General features: G+C 37.9%; 1 protein-coding gene across 1 annotated transcript in view; it reads left to right on the top strand.

Annotated features, from left to right (window-relative positions):
* Positions 1-15200, top strand: part of LOC149176851 (uncharacterized) — a 36765-nt gene extending 21565 nt beyond the window's left edge. The window contains exon 3 of the mRNA XM_089423219.1: positions 14686-15200. Within this exon, the coding sequence (XP_089279345.1) occupies positions 14686-14766 (81 nt within the window). The 3' untranslated portion in view covers positions 14767-15200. The remainder of the gene's footprint in view (positions 1-14685) is intronic.
* Positions 15201-15507: the final 307 nt, after the last annotated feature.

The raw sequence follows: 15507 nt of genomic DNA, 5'->3' as shown, positions 1-15507 counted from the left end.
CATTCCCTGGGTCATATTGAGTGATCCTGCGATGCGCTTGGACCATATGAGAGAACATGCAATCATCTGCAAGTTCATGGGGTTATGGCCAACGGAGAGGGCTTTATACATCTGGATGAGGAGCCATTGGAAGCCCAAGGGAGAAATACATTTGCATCTGGGATCTAAGGGCTTTTTCACGGTGGTGTTTGCGAGCCTAGAGGACAAAGATAGGGTGTTTGAGGGGGGACCCTACTTCTATGTTGCAGCAGGACTCTACATGCATCCTTGGACGGTGAAATTTGTGTTGGAAAGTGAAACATTCACATTAGTACCGGTATGGATCAGGCTATACTCTTTACCTCTGGATTACTGGCTACCAGAGTCCTTGAAAATTATAGGCAATAAGCTGGGGCATTTTCTCAAAATATCAAAGGCAACTCTCAAAGGTAAATATACCTCCTTCGCCCGAATATGTGTGGAAATGGATCTATCTGGTGCCCTTCCAGAAGCAATTATCTTAGAAGTATATGATGAAGAATGGGTGCAAACGGTAGACTATGAGCACATTCCATTCAGATGTCGCAAATGTCATGAACATGGCCATCTATTTAGAGACTGCCCCACAAACAATGTGGAAAGCAATGGGAAAACCTCTGTGAACAAAGATCATGAGGGTTTTACCAAGGTTGGGGAAAAGGGAAAGGGGGTAGAAGATCACACAAGAAGCCAAGTGAAGACATACAAACAAGACATAATAGTTTCAAAATCCTAGAGGAAGGGGAGGAGAGCGAGGAGACAACCCAAGTCAAGGAGAACGTTCCCAAGGAGCAGGATATGGAAACTGAAACGGAGGACATCCCAACAAACAACCAGCAGATAGAGGAACTACAGAGCTGCATGGAGATCAGCAAGGACCAAGAGATGACCCCAAGTGAGGCAGGCACAGAGGATCATGAACTGCAGGAGATTCTAGATAGGGAAAATATCGATCTAGAACAATTTTTGGAACAAGGAAAGAACAAAGGAGTGGAATCATTGCCAAAAGAAGATTATGATCGAGTACAACAACTCTATCTATGGAGGGCACAAACGAAGGGAACTGGAGTCAAAAGAAGCCATGAAAGCCATGAGAAAAGTGGGGTCAAAATGATGGAGAACCTGCAGACACTATCTCCAAAAAACCCAGGAAGGAAAAGAGGAAGGAAAAGACAGAATGAATTGCTAACAAAATGTGGAAAACTACTAATTAACTTAGGTAAGATGAAAGACCTTACCAGCTACTCTTTTACCAACCTTTCTTAATGAAGCTTACAACCTGGAATATTAGGGGTTTAGGTAGTAGAAGGAAACAGAGAAATCTTAACAATAGAATAAAAGAAGTAAAACCGGATATGGTCTTTATTCAGGAGACAAAATGTTCTATGGAGAAAATAAGAAAAGTTCATAATAAATGGTTAATCAAGTATGATTATTTGGAAGTTAAAGCTAATAACTCTGCAGGAGGGATTCTCACGTTGTGGGATCCACAGAAATTGGGAATCCTGGATGCTGAAGCGTCCAGGAACTATCTTTCTATGGTGTGTAGTCCCGTAGGTGACAAAGAAACTTACATGATAACTAATGTATATGGCCCTCAACAACAGGCTGATAAACTCAAGCTGCTCACCTCCTTGGAAGGTCTCAGAGCACGCTATCCCAATATACCCTAGATACTTGCAAGAGATTTCAATATGATAAGATCTCTCTCGGAAAAAAAAGGAGGCACTAGACAGCTTGGTAGAGACTCTGAAGGCTTCCAAGATTTCCTCATGAACATGGGACTTGTGGATACCGAGACTATAAATGGAACCTTCACTTGGAACAACAAAAGAGGAGGGGTTTCCCAAGTGGCGTCAAAACTAGATAGGTTTATCATCTCTGAGGATCTCCTCCTTGCAGGTTTAGCCATCACTACATCCATTCTGCCCTTTGGAGGCTCAGATCATTGGCCAGTCCAGCTAGAAGCCTCCTTTATGAGCACTCCGAGAAATAGGTCTTTCAGATTCGAAAATGCGTGGATTTCTCACCCCAATTTCACCAGTAACATTGCCAAATGGTGGAAGGAGGATTTGAATATTCAGGCCACTAAGATGTACATGCTCCAGCAGAGACTGAAACACATTAAATCCAAACTTAAGGAGTGGAAAAAAAAGGAATTTGGCGATATCATCAAGGCTAGAATGAGCACTGAGTAGAAACTCCAAGAAATTAATCAGATGAAAATCACAGAGGGCTTCAATGAGGAAAGGCAAAAACTGATTGACTCCTTGCAGGAAGAATGGGAGGAGCGTTGCTTACAAGAGGAAACATTTTGGAGACAGAAATCCAAAATTCAATGGATAAAAGAGGGAGAAAGGAATACTAAGTTCTTCCACAAATCCACTATGGCCCACAGGGCACATAACATAATCACAAAGCTAAAGGATTCTCAAGGTATTGAACTTGTCACTCACAAGGACATGGAATCAACCCTAGTACAACACTTCTCTAACATTGCAAAGGAGCCATTGGAAGATAGATCCAAGTTCATTGATAAGTTCACCCAGCACATTCCCAAGTTAGTCACTAGCGAGGACAACCACAATCTCAACAGGCCAGTCTCGGAAGAGGAGGTCAGTGAGGTTATCAAGGAAATGCAAAGTGGAAAAGCACCAGGCCCAGATGGTTTCAATGTTGATTTCTTCAAAGCCTGCTGGGATACAGTCAAATAGGATATCCTCGAGGTTGTGGAAGACTCAAGACAACACAAAAAGGTTTTGAAAGCACTGAATGCGACCTTTATAGCTTTAATCCCCAAAAAGGAAAATGCTATGACTCCGGATGGGTTTAGGCCCATTGCCTTATGTAATGTGGTGTATAAAATCATCTCCAAAGTGATAGCCAACAGACTCAAGCCTCTGCTTCCTACTCTCATCTCAGAAGAGCAAACAGGCTATGTGGAAGGAAGACAGATTCTGAACAACATCATCCAAGCACATGAGGTGGTACACTCTCTCAAAAGCAACAAGCAAGCAGGTATGATCATTCAATTGGACCTTGCGAAAGCCTATGACAAACTCAACTGGTCTTACATTAGAGCCATTCTAAAAGCCTATGGCTTCGACCATAACTGGATAAGATGGGTTATGGCTCTAGTCACCTCGACCAGTTTCTCCATTCTGCTTAATGGAGCTCCCTCTAACACTTTTACACCTTCCAGAGGGCTCAGACAAGGTGATCCGCTCTCCCCCTTCCTCTTTGTCCTCATGATGGAAGGGCTTGGTAGGGAAATCAAAGTAGCAAATGTTGAAGGTAGGATTCAAGGGATCAAGCTCACCCCGGATGGTGAGGCTAACACGCATCAACAATTTGTGGATGATACTATGCTGCAGGGCATTCCCACAGTTAGGGAAGCAAAGGCAATCAAAGACATCTTAAACGATTTCACTATGGCAGCAGGCATAGAGGTAAGCCAAAACAAGTCCAAAGTTTTTTCTTTAACACTAATATTGCTATTCAGAGACATATCACCAGGATTCTTGGTTTTCAAAGGGACCAGTTGCCTTCCAAATATCTTGGCATTCCTCTTATAGACAAACCTCTGAGTAAGAAAATTTGGGAACCTGTTTTAAACAAACTTCAGGACAAAATCAGCAATTGGACTTGCAGGGCTTTAAACTTTGCAGGGCGACTTGTGCTTACTCAAGCGGTATTGCAGGCCATTCCCATTTTCATGTTTGCAACTATCCCTGCTCCTCAAGGTATTAAGCAGCAAATAATAAGCATTCAAAGAAACTTTCTGTGGGGCAGAGGGGAAGAGAAAAATAAATGGGCTCTTGTTTCCTGGGACAAGTTCTGCAAGCCAAAAAGCCATGGTGGTTTGGGGCTGCATGATCCGGAAACTCAGAGTCAAGCTTCGGGAGCAAAGCTCTGGTGGCAATGGATCAAGAAGCCAAATGCCCCCTGGGCCAAGCTTTGGACACAAAAGTACGCCAAGCACTGGCAGGAACAGGATCACATTAGAATGACAGGTCAAATCAGGGGCTCACACATATGGAACCTTGCATGGGAGAACAAATGGATTGTTCAACAACACTGTTTTTGGGAAATTCGAGCAGGGGACAGGGCTCGCTTCTGGGAGGACAGTTGGCAACAGGAACCCATCTTGAACAGGAACGAACTAGCAGCCCTCAAGAGAGACACAGACAACAAAGGTCTTTCATTAGTAAAAGATTTCTGGGATCAGGGAAGGGATAAGGAAAAATGGAGGAAATGGAAGGATCTAAGTTATAATGAAGAGAGCCCTCTGAAGGCCATGGCAGAGGTTCTTGCCATGGACTTAGAGCAAAGAAGGATTCTAGTTTCCTCCTCACCTGACCAATTAAGATGGGGAAAGAATAATGAAGGCAACTATAACCTCAAAGAGGCCAAATAGGCAATCACAGGATTTAACTTTGGAAATGCAGAGAAAGTCTGGCAGGAGTTGTGGCAAACTCCTCATTGGATGAAAATAAAATTATTTATTTGGCTAGTTCATCAAAGGAAAATCCTAACTTGGGAAAACCTTCTTAAGAAAGGTTTCATTGGCCCCTCTAAATGTCTCCTTTGTGGCTCTCATGAGGAAACGATTGAACACCTTCTAAATCTTTGTTCCTTTTCTGCTAAAATTTGGGATTGGGTGGCCTCAAGCTTCAGACAGACTGAGAGGGACAGGCTTAGCATATCCAACACTTTATCAAAATGGAGGAAGAATTTCTTAGAAAATGAGATCATCAACAAAGCCTAGATGCTTTTACTAGGCTTTGTCATATGGAATATTTGGAAAGAATGCAACATGCGGATCTTCAAAAATAGAGCCAGGGAGCCCTTGCTTATCATCAATCAGATTTCAAAACAGCTCAAGGAAATAGTTAGGAGCATTCTGAGAACAACTCCCTCGAATCCTCCTCTGCCTCATGAGGAACACATTATTATTAATTTGGGTCTTCAGTCCATCAACCCTCAAGGATTAAAGAAGGAAGTGAGAGCAACAAACTCTGGGGACAGGGGTTGGCAGCCACCTCCTCAGGGCTTCTTCAAAGTAAATATTGATGGAGCCTCTAAGGGAAATCCTAGGGAAGCTAGCTTCAGGGGTGCCATTAGGGATTTGAGGGTCACACAAAATTCATTTTCCATGGCCACCTGGAGAAGGGTACCAATAACATGGCTGAACTTTTGGCTTTAGATCAATGTTTGGAGATCCTGGTGGAGACAAATTTACAGAATGTTATCATTGAAGCAGATTCGGAATTGGTCATCAAAGCAGCCAAGAAGATACAAAATGGTACCTCGCCAGATAAAGTGTCAAAGCACTAGAAGCTGCTGCAGGTTTTTAACCGCATCCAAGCACACTTACAAATCCTCAAAACTTTAAGATTTGTTCATGTCAGAAGGAAAGCAAACATGCTGGCAGACAGGTTGGCCAATGAAGGAGTGGCCAATAAGGACAGGGACTCTTGGCACCCATGGGAGTTGCTTCTTGCCGGAAAGCTTCGAGAGGATTGTGTCACGCTGGCAAATGTAGATTGGGATGCATGGATGGAAAGTGCTGAACCAAAGGATAGGGGTGAGGATAACATCACCTAATACGTCTTTCATGGCTTTTGGAGGATGGATGAAGGCTTCGAGTCGGGCATTGACATAGATTGGTATGCCGATATACAATTGGCTCAGCGGGATTGGATGGACGGCCTTCATTTGGCGAAACCATGAATGCAAAACCATGAGTGGTATATCGTGTGGGCTTCAGATGGTTTCTGGTTTAGTGGAAGGAGCACGCGATTCCACTCAGAGGGTTACACGTGGCATCATGATGAGAGAGGAAACCACTCTCATTGCGCGGTTAACCTCCGTGCATCTAGGTCATGTGATATCTCCGTGGGGCGTTGGATTGGGCCACTCCTTTCTACGACTGGGATTTGTCGGGTGAGTTACTCAAGGCTTCGGACCCGATGGTCCACGGTGGGTCCCTCTGTGGGCCTGGCTCTCCGCAAAACCAAATTACATTTCCTTGAATGGTTATCGCACGACACTTTGTTGGTTTCTGGTTTTGGGTAAATGTTAGCGATTCCTGTCAGGGGGGATGCGTGGCATTGAGGGTTGTGAGGAAACCGCTCTTATCGCGCAACTATCCCCCGAGCTTCTTGACCTTGCGATTTCTGCACTAGCCGTTGGTTCGGGACCTTGTCATCAATGGTGGGGATTGACTGTGCTTGTTGTTTGTTGGCTGCTGGTTCAGAGTGTCGGTTTTCTGCGCATGGGTCTCGTACCCGTTTTCTTAATGGACTCTCCGTTGGGTTGCTGTTAGCACCTCTTTGACCTGGGGGTTTTGGTCCTGCTTGCTTCTTTGCCGCCCCTGCTGTCTGGGGCTTTCTGTACTTTATGTAATTCTTTTTGATTAATAGAAGGTTTGTCTCTTACTTACCAAAAAAAAGGTATATGAACGATTGATCAAAAAGTAAATGCAGGCTTTAGAATTCACCTTCATTTTATCAGATAATCAACTGCATCATTGTAATATGCCTCATGGTTTTTACAGGTGCTCATGCCATCTAAGCTAGACACAGACGGCCTGAGATGCAAGCTCTATAGTTGGGCTGCTCTAAAAGAGCAGAACAGAAATAGAAGACGTTTTGAATGGAAAGAGTAGAATAGAAATGAATCTCTATACAAATGGAAAGATGTCTGTGAGAATGAGTATATGAATAGAACACTCATTTTATTTTAAGCTGGTGACAATTCCATTATCTAATAGATGAATGCATTCCATAAGATACAATGTTAAGATAAATATACTCTTGGGAAATATATATTTTCCTCATATTCATTTTCAAACTTTTTATTTGTTCGAGGGTTGGTTTGAATCACACCTCTAACATCATGGTTGTTGCCCATTAAAGAATATAGGGTGATTATCAATATACTCCGACTTGCATGAAACTTGAGTTTGCATAAGTTTCTAAGGAATACAATTAACGTAATCTTCCAAAGTCATCTCTAGATGGACACTACTTCCTTCTTGGTTTGGGACATAGGGCCTAATAGTCAGTAAAGCAACATAGTATTGCCATGTTTTACACCAAGTGATTGCTTTTACATTGAGACAAAGGGAATTGTTCATCATTAACTTCCTCCTAACCATATATTTTGACCTAATTAATATCATTTTAGCTAACTAAGTAAAAATATGAACCACTAACATGGAGTGAAAAGCATTTGAACTGCGTTATTGGTGTTCTCTTTTAAGAGTCCATGTGTATGAGATCTTGGGTGCTGGTGATGTTCTTTTAGTTGCATTTATAAGAGTTTATATGGATAGGTTTTATAAAGTTAGTAGGGGTTAAACAGCCATGTAATTATGGTCACCTCACCACTCAACATTATTTTTCATTATGACTTAAGATTGGGTTATTATATAATTACAATTTGTCATCTATCTTAATGCATTTTAGGTAGAAAAATTGAAGGAATTTGCATGCAAGTCCCATTTTATGGCACGACCCAGTTTAGAAAATTAGATTTGGAACCTTCTTGAGCTATTTTGAGATATCTAATAACATTTATTGGAGTTGTAATGCCTAGAATTCCTGCCGCACCCTCTACGTTGATCTACACATTGAGACCTTCACAACCATGCCAGCTTGACATACCTTGTTGATCACCATGGTACTAGTGGATGTCGCATCAACTACCCATTACTCACACATGTGAGGCTATCCATATGCGAACATCCTAAAATATTCTAAAAGTCCCAAAACCTTATCACAATTCATGGTTGAGGAAGTCAAAACCCTACCCCTAGATGGCTATTGGACTATGTTAAATATCGAGTCACTAGGAGGAGAAGGGGTTCCATTCTTTAGCACTGTATCTTGTTCCATGGTTCAACAAACCATTTGAGAGGCAATTTGTGAGCATAACAAAGGAGGATGTAGGTTTTAACCTAGTACTAGTAGTTCTTGCAAATCAATTCTTAATAATATATAAAAGATGCAATGGAACACATGCACATTAACAAAGAGATTTTAACCTAAACTCAAAAAACCAATTTTTTTCTTTCAATATTATTAATATGTACAATATTACAATATACTAATTTTCAATATTATCAATCTTTTACAATATTACAATACAATATAACTGACAATCCATTTACCTTGGATTACAATATAACCATAGTTCCTTAATTGAAACTCCAAAACCATGGGATAAACCGCTATGCAGCACAAAAACACTAAAAGTGAAAACCATGTGCCGAAAACCACCAAAAATGAATACAAAAACCACCCAAATTTTTTCGCAAGGGTGCAAATGAGGGGGTTTCCCCATTGCGGCCCCTCGACAAGGGGGGTTTCCACCCCTCTCTCCAACCCTCTTGCTATGACCATCACATCATATAGTGGATGGTGGTGTTCATGCAAAGGATACATCACAAACCCAACATTCTCCCACTCGTTTTTTATTTTCACACAAGGAGTTGTAGTAGTAGATGATCAACAATCCAGAGCAATAATGCTCATTGTTTCTCTACACCAAGATGACTTCTTAGTGCTCACATATTTTGTTAATGAATCTAAAACATCCTTCAAAGTGTCCACCTTCATTAGAAAGACCACATTTTCTTCAATCATATCTCTCACAATGTGATACTAAACATCAATATGATTTGTCTTAGAATGATACACTCTGACTATTGAAATCTATCCTCACAACTCACTATACCAACCCAATGCTTGAAAAAAATCATTGTAACCTTATCGCTTCCTTGTGTATATGAGTAATTTCCATGTACTCAGCTTCTGTAGTTGAGAGTTCTAGTACACATTGTTCTAGAATTTTTATTATCCATATCTCCAACCCAATCCAAATCAATAAATCAATGTATGTCCAACACTACACAATCATGGTGCTCCTTGATAGCACAATCCATAACTAATAGTGCCATGCAAATACCTAAAAACCCTCTTGACTATTGTTCAATTATCCCTCCATAGTTTTAACATAAACCTGCTCAATACTCCCACTGCATGTGTAATGTTTAGTTTAGTACAAAGCATTGTATACATCAAACTTCTAACCACACTAGTATATTGAGAATGAAACATGTCATCTTCCTATTCCTGTGGCTTGGGACATGGTTCTACAAATAAATTTAAACCTACAATAATAGTGATCACTGCTGGTTTATATTCCTTCATATTAAACCTAAGAAATATTATCACAACATATTTTCTCCAATTTAACTAGAGTTTCCTATTTTCCCAATCTTATTTAATCTCCATGTCCAAAAGTAAATTTGCAACACCAAGATCCTTTAGGTCAAGATTAGAGGACAATTAAGTTTTCACTTCTTCGATGATTTCCTCATCGTTTCCAACCTGTAACATATTATCCACACACAAGATAAATAAATAATATGATCACCAACTAATCTGAAATATATACAACAATTTTCTCTGCTCCTTGTGAAGCCAAGTTCCAATATACAAGTATCAATTTTTTGATACCACATCCTTGGTGATTGCTTTAAGTCATATAGGGATTTTTTTTAACCTATATGTGAGTTGTTTCTTTCCCTTCACCATAAATCCATATGGCTGCTTCATGTAAAGATTTCTTATTTCAGATCCCCATGTAGGAATGTTGTCTTGACATCCATATGATCTACTTCAAAATCAAATGTTGTAGAAATAGATAAAAGAAATCTAATAGAAGTTAACTTGGCAACATGATAAAATTGTTGAAAAGTGTAACTAGGTTTGGTCTTCATAGTGACATGTTATTGTGACTCTTGTAAATGATGTAATGAAGAAAAACAATTTATTTTTGTAAGCCTTGCTTCATGGTTTCATGAGCAAGTGAATTTTATTTTAGATGGCTCCCATTGAGAGCCTTAGGATTTGTCATTAAGGTCAAATAATTAATGTGATGTATGAAAAGATCTACTTGAGCATGTGTAAAATGTATATGAGTTGATTAAGTGTCTAGAAAGCCCTCCAAAGACAAGCACAATCCTCTTCACTTCATGTCGGCTTCAAGTCATGGAAACGAACTCATGTCAGACACACCAGTTCACTATCTCATGCTGGCTTAGATATGACAAACAAAACACTATAAATAACAACCTCGGCCCAGCTCAAAAGGAAAAAATTTCGGTCACATTTCTCTGAGTTTTTCCAATGGGTAGCATAGAAGACAGGTTTGATGAAAGGGACAACGAAGAGATGAAGAAGACTAATCTCAGTCAACAAAAGTTTGGATCCTTTTTTCTGAGTTTGGATTGATACATCACAGTGACAAAGAAAAACAACAAGTTTGGATTACAGTGACAAAGGTGAAACTCTATCTCGGTACAACAAGGAGTAAATTTGGTGAAGACTACAATAATCACAGTTTGATATAAATACAAGAAGGGTCTCTCTCTATTTCAGAGTAATTCCACAGGTCATATTTTAGATTGAAGCAAAGAAACTTGGAAATATTTCTATGATATCATAGTGACATCCCCTCACTATCTCGGTGCTATACCATAGTGATGATCTTAGAAGAAGATCAATAGTATATGACAAGGTCTCGATACTATCTCATGAAGAAGGTCTAGATATGAAGAAGATTGAAGTGGAAGAGGAGAGAAGGATAATTTTGAATGTCAAGAGGAATTATGTCTTGATATTGGAGATGCTACTAGCTCAAGGGTGTTGGTCTTGGTATTTGGCAATTGGAATCACTATAAGAAGAATTTGTGTGGGTTTTCCTCTCAAAGAGTGAGAGGTTTTGGCCTTGTCTCACAGCCTACATGCTGTGTCTCTTGTATTTTATGTTCATGCATTGGTTATTGTTTGATGAAGAATAACACTAAGAACTAACATAAAGAAGATCCTAATACAAACAAGGAAAAAACGTTCACAAGCAGTCACTAATACTATGGAAATCTCCTAATGCTAATGATTTCTCATCATGGTATCCAAGCTAAGGTGCTGAAGTCAAGGGAAGGGCATCTAATCAAAGAGACACTCAAGGATAGAGTTTCAAGAAAGGCATCAAAGCAAGTCGAAGGTTATAAAAGCAAAAGATCAAAATCTACATTGAAGGATAAAATCTTAGATCGAAGAAGTAGTCTACAACAACAAAAGTTTTGGATCCTCTAATAATCATCAAAAGACCACAAAAACCATCATCAAGTTATCTACAAAGCAAGGTAGCTCGAAGGAATTTAAATATGAAGATCACATCATCTTGAAGAAAGTCGAAACCCTAGAAGTAATTCTCATCTGCACTCATTCACTACCAAAGTAGTTGAAGTATCTTGAAAGAAAGAAGGCATTATCATCATATTCAAAGCTATGAGGCAAGTTCCCTCTCATTGAAGCAAGGATGATATCCTTTCCCTTGAAGAAGATCATCTAAGGAAGCAACAAATAAATCCTCATTAATCACCATCATCAAAAGGATCTAGATCAAAAGGCATTGTCTTCTTTATTGAAGAAATGATTTTTCATTTGGAAGAAGATCATCCAAAAGGGAGAACTAATATATCTTCTTCAACCATCACCAAAGTGATCAAGATGAAGATTTCATCTTCACTTGTCAACTAAGTATCTTTCATTATTTAATTAAATTTGGTAAAATGACTTCGTATTTGCAAGGAGATCTATAAGCTGGTTGGGTCATCGAAATTCCTTGCATGAAAAGGAGGATAGACATAGTCCTCAAAGAAGGTGAAGTCATTGAACAAATCAAAAGGTCTTCTCTGAATTCATGGAAATGGATTCTTATGAAAGCCCCCCTCATATAGCAATATTGGAGACATCAAAGAGATGTATATAATAAGCTCGTAAGGATATCCTTTGAAGATGTGATAAATAAGGTCACATGAATTAGATTTGATCTACACAAAATTGGAGGTATCAAGGAATGAAGGATATCTTCATAAGGTCTCAACTGCAAGATCTGGGTGAGATGATAAGAAGATAATCATCATTTTTCTAAATGCACTAACTGATGAACAAGGTAACAAATATCCACGAGGATAAGAAAGTTACCACATTCAACAAATTGTGGTTTCTATGCAAGATAGAAGAAGACAAGTTGAGGGGAAAGTTTTGAAGGTTAAAGGACTCAAACATATGCAGAAAGAAAAGGGAAGTTTGGAAAATTTGTTCCTTGGAAAAAGAAAGAAGAGCATAGCTGAGATTCAATGCTATGAATGTAAAATTATGGACATCAGAAAAGTTTGTCTTAAAGGGACTAAATCAAAAGAACAGAAAAAACCCATATCTTGGAAGAAGTGGAGGAAGCTCAATATAAGAAGTCCAAGAAAAGAGGAAGTAAGAGATCTCTACTATGTCTGAGATAGTCTCCCTCAAAAAGGGGTTTGACGTAGCTTCTAAATCTTATGTTATAGGATATGGCTATAATAAATAATAAGATGCATCGTGGCATCATGGAAGCATTAGAAACTTTTAGCCTCTGCAATCTTTGTCAAGTTCATTGTATTTGAATTTCATAGTAATCTATCGATGAAATCGGTTTGCTCCCTATGTTTTTTTTCTTTCTATTTTTGCAAAAACAAATGGTGGTTCCAACTCCTCCCTCTTCTCAAATAATTTCAACACCATTTGGCGATGGTGGCTCCAAGGACGCTTCGGCATTGGATATCAAAGGGACTGAGAAAAACGCCAGTGATGAACGCATGGAGTCAATTGATTCAACTGATGGGTAGCCGTTGAATTTACCAGCAGTGAGAATCGAGCAACCAGGTGGGTCGGATCAGCTTTTGATCATAATCATCACTCTCAAGCGTTCTACACATCTTACCTCAAAGTTGTTTGAGGTACCGGAAGAGGAGAATCTGGACGTTTTTTCAGTAGAAATCACATAGGAGAATTTTTTGGCCAAGACTTTTTGAATCAACAAGTGTGGTTCATCATCAGGATCAGATGAAGAGGCAGACCATGGCATAGGCTTAAATAGAGAGCAATATAGAGAAATAATGTCAAATAACCGTTATATTTGAACAATAATATTTAAATCATAATATTAATTTATTAATCCATTAAAACAAATATTATTAAATAAATTAAGTTTTGAATAATATTTAATAATAATATTTCATTAAAATATTAATAGATAATAGTTATATTAAATAACTAGTTTTTGAAAATCCAATATTATTGTTAAAAAATCTAACAAAATCTTAATTAAGAAATTTTAGTAACTAAAACCATAAATTTTATCCCACCTTTTCAAAGCCATAAGCGTTAAGTCTATGGTTAAAAAAAATGAGAAATCCATCGCTGGCAACTAATTTTCATGGATATTGACTATAGATATTACTTATAGGTGAAATTGTCCAGATTAATGACTAATAAGTGAAAATGTCCGGACGAAAAATCTGGATGTCCTCTATATCAATGGATTCTCTATTCAAGTGCCAATTTTTCATACCATCTAAGTGACAATATTTTAGAGCCAATTCTTTATACTATCTAGGTTTAACATAGTGATTCTCCTTCCAAGTATTTTTATGTTAATTCTCCTTCCAAGTATTTTTATGTTAATTATAAATTATAGGTTAATTATAAATTATGAAAATATTTTTGTTAATTATAAAGTATGAAAATATTAATTATAAATTTTGAGAATATTTTAGAATTTAATAAACAAAAATATGGTATTTTTTTTTATCTTAATTTAAATTAAAATAAACTAGATTTTGAAATATTTCTTAAAACTACAATTAAATTAAGTTCAACAAATATATTATTTACTAATTTAAGAAGTTTTGGAAATTCAATATATCAACTACAAAGAGATCACAGTAGTCAGTCATATCTGGGCTTCTAACTATAAAAAGGATAGTAGTAAGTTAGGTCTGTGCTTCTAATATTTCTGCAGTAGCAATCTGTTAGGTAGATTCATTATTTTTTCAAATAAGAAACATCGGTTTGTTGGTTTGTTGTGTAGATCCATTTAGTTTTAAATATTTTTTTTTTTGAAATTCAAATCTGATACTTCACACATCTATATCACTTAACATGCACATGCATAATTTTACGTAATGGTAGCGAAATTTGTTCGTCTACGTAATTTTGGATTATAATACTCATACATGCACATGCAAATATGATAGTCAAAATGAAGATCTAAATTTGTATAACGGTAGTTAACGTTTATAAAGATTGAATTTAGTGCAGAGCTTTCAATTATTAGATCTATTCTTTATATATAAGTTAATGATTAGATCTATTCTCTATATTAGATCTATTTTTAATGTTTATGATGACGTATTCTGCTAGATTCGGCGATATTGTATGATGAATCTGCTCGCTTCGGCGATATAATATGTATTATGATTCTTTGGCGGGGATTCTCTCCCCCACTGAAAAAATTTAGATTTGAAAATCATCACAACTTTAGAATAGATATTAGTTGAAGTTGGATTTGAATTCAGATTGCAAATGGCTGTTCACTTTTCTCTCTCTACAGTAGTATTCATCACGTAAAGGCACATATATTTTTCCTAAGTGTACAGTTACATTAAGTATATGAACGATTGATCAAAAAGTAAATGCAGGCTTTAGAATTCACCTTCGTTTTATCAGATAATCAGCTGCATCGTTGTAATATGCCTCATGGTTTTTACAGGTCCTCATGCCATCTAAACTGGACACAGACGGCCTGAGACGCAAGCTCTGCAGTTGGGCTGCTGCTAAAAGAGCAGAATAGAAATAGAAGACGTTTTGAATGGAAAGAGCAGAATAGAAATGAACCTCTGTACAAATGGAAAGATGTCTGTGAGTATGAGTATATGAATAGAACACTCATTTTATTTTAAGCTGGTGACAATCCCATTATCTAATACATGAATGCATTCCATAAGATACAATGTTAAGATAAATATACTCTCGGGAAATATATATTTTCCTCACATTCATTTTCAGAGGGTTGGTTTGAATCACACCTCTAACATCATGGATTGTTGCCCATTAAAGAATGTAGGGTGATTATCAATATACTCGGACTTGCATGAAACTTGAGTTTGCACAAGTTTCTAAGGAATACAATTAACGTAATCTTCCAAAGTCATCTCTAGATGGACACTACTTCCTTCTTGGCTTGGGACATAGGGCCTAGTAGTCAATAAAGCAACATAGTATTGCCATGTCTTACACCAAGTGATTGCTTTTACGTCGAGACAAAGGGAATTGTTCATCATTAACTTCCTCCTAACCATATATTTTGACCTAATTAATATCATTGTAGCTAATTAAGTAAAAATATGAACCACTAACATGGAGTGAAAAGCATTTGAAATGCGTTATTGGTGTTTTTTTTAAAGAGTGCATGTGTATGAGATCTTGGGTGATGGTGATGTGCTTTTAGTTGCATTTATAAGAGTTTAGATGGATAGGTTTTATAAAGTTAGTAGGGGTTAAATGGCCATGTAATTATGGTCGCCTCACCACT

The sequence above is a fragment of the Pinus tabuliformis genome, chromosome 4_1 (genome assembly GCF_031772625.1).
Source record: "Pinus tabuliformis cultivar Carrire ecotype Pingquan chromosome 4_1, CPIR1, whole genome shotgun sequence".
Taxonomy (NCBI): domain Eukaryota; kingdom Viridiplantae; phylum Streptophyta; class Pinopsida; order Pinales; family Pinaceae; genus Pinus; species Pinus tabuliformis.
The sequence above is the reverse complement of the archived record's forward strand: the minus strand, read 5'-3'. Positions and strand labels throughout refer to the sequence as shown.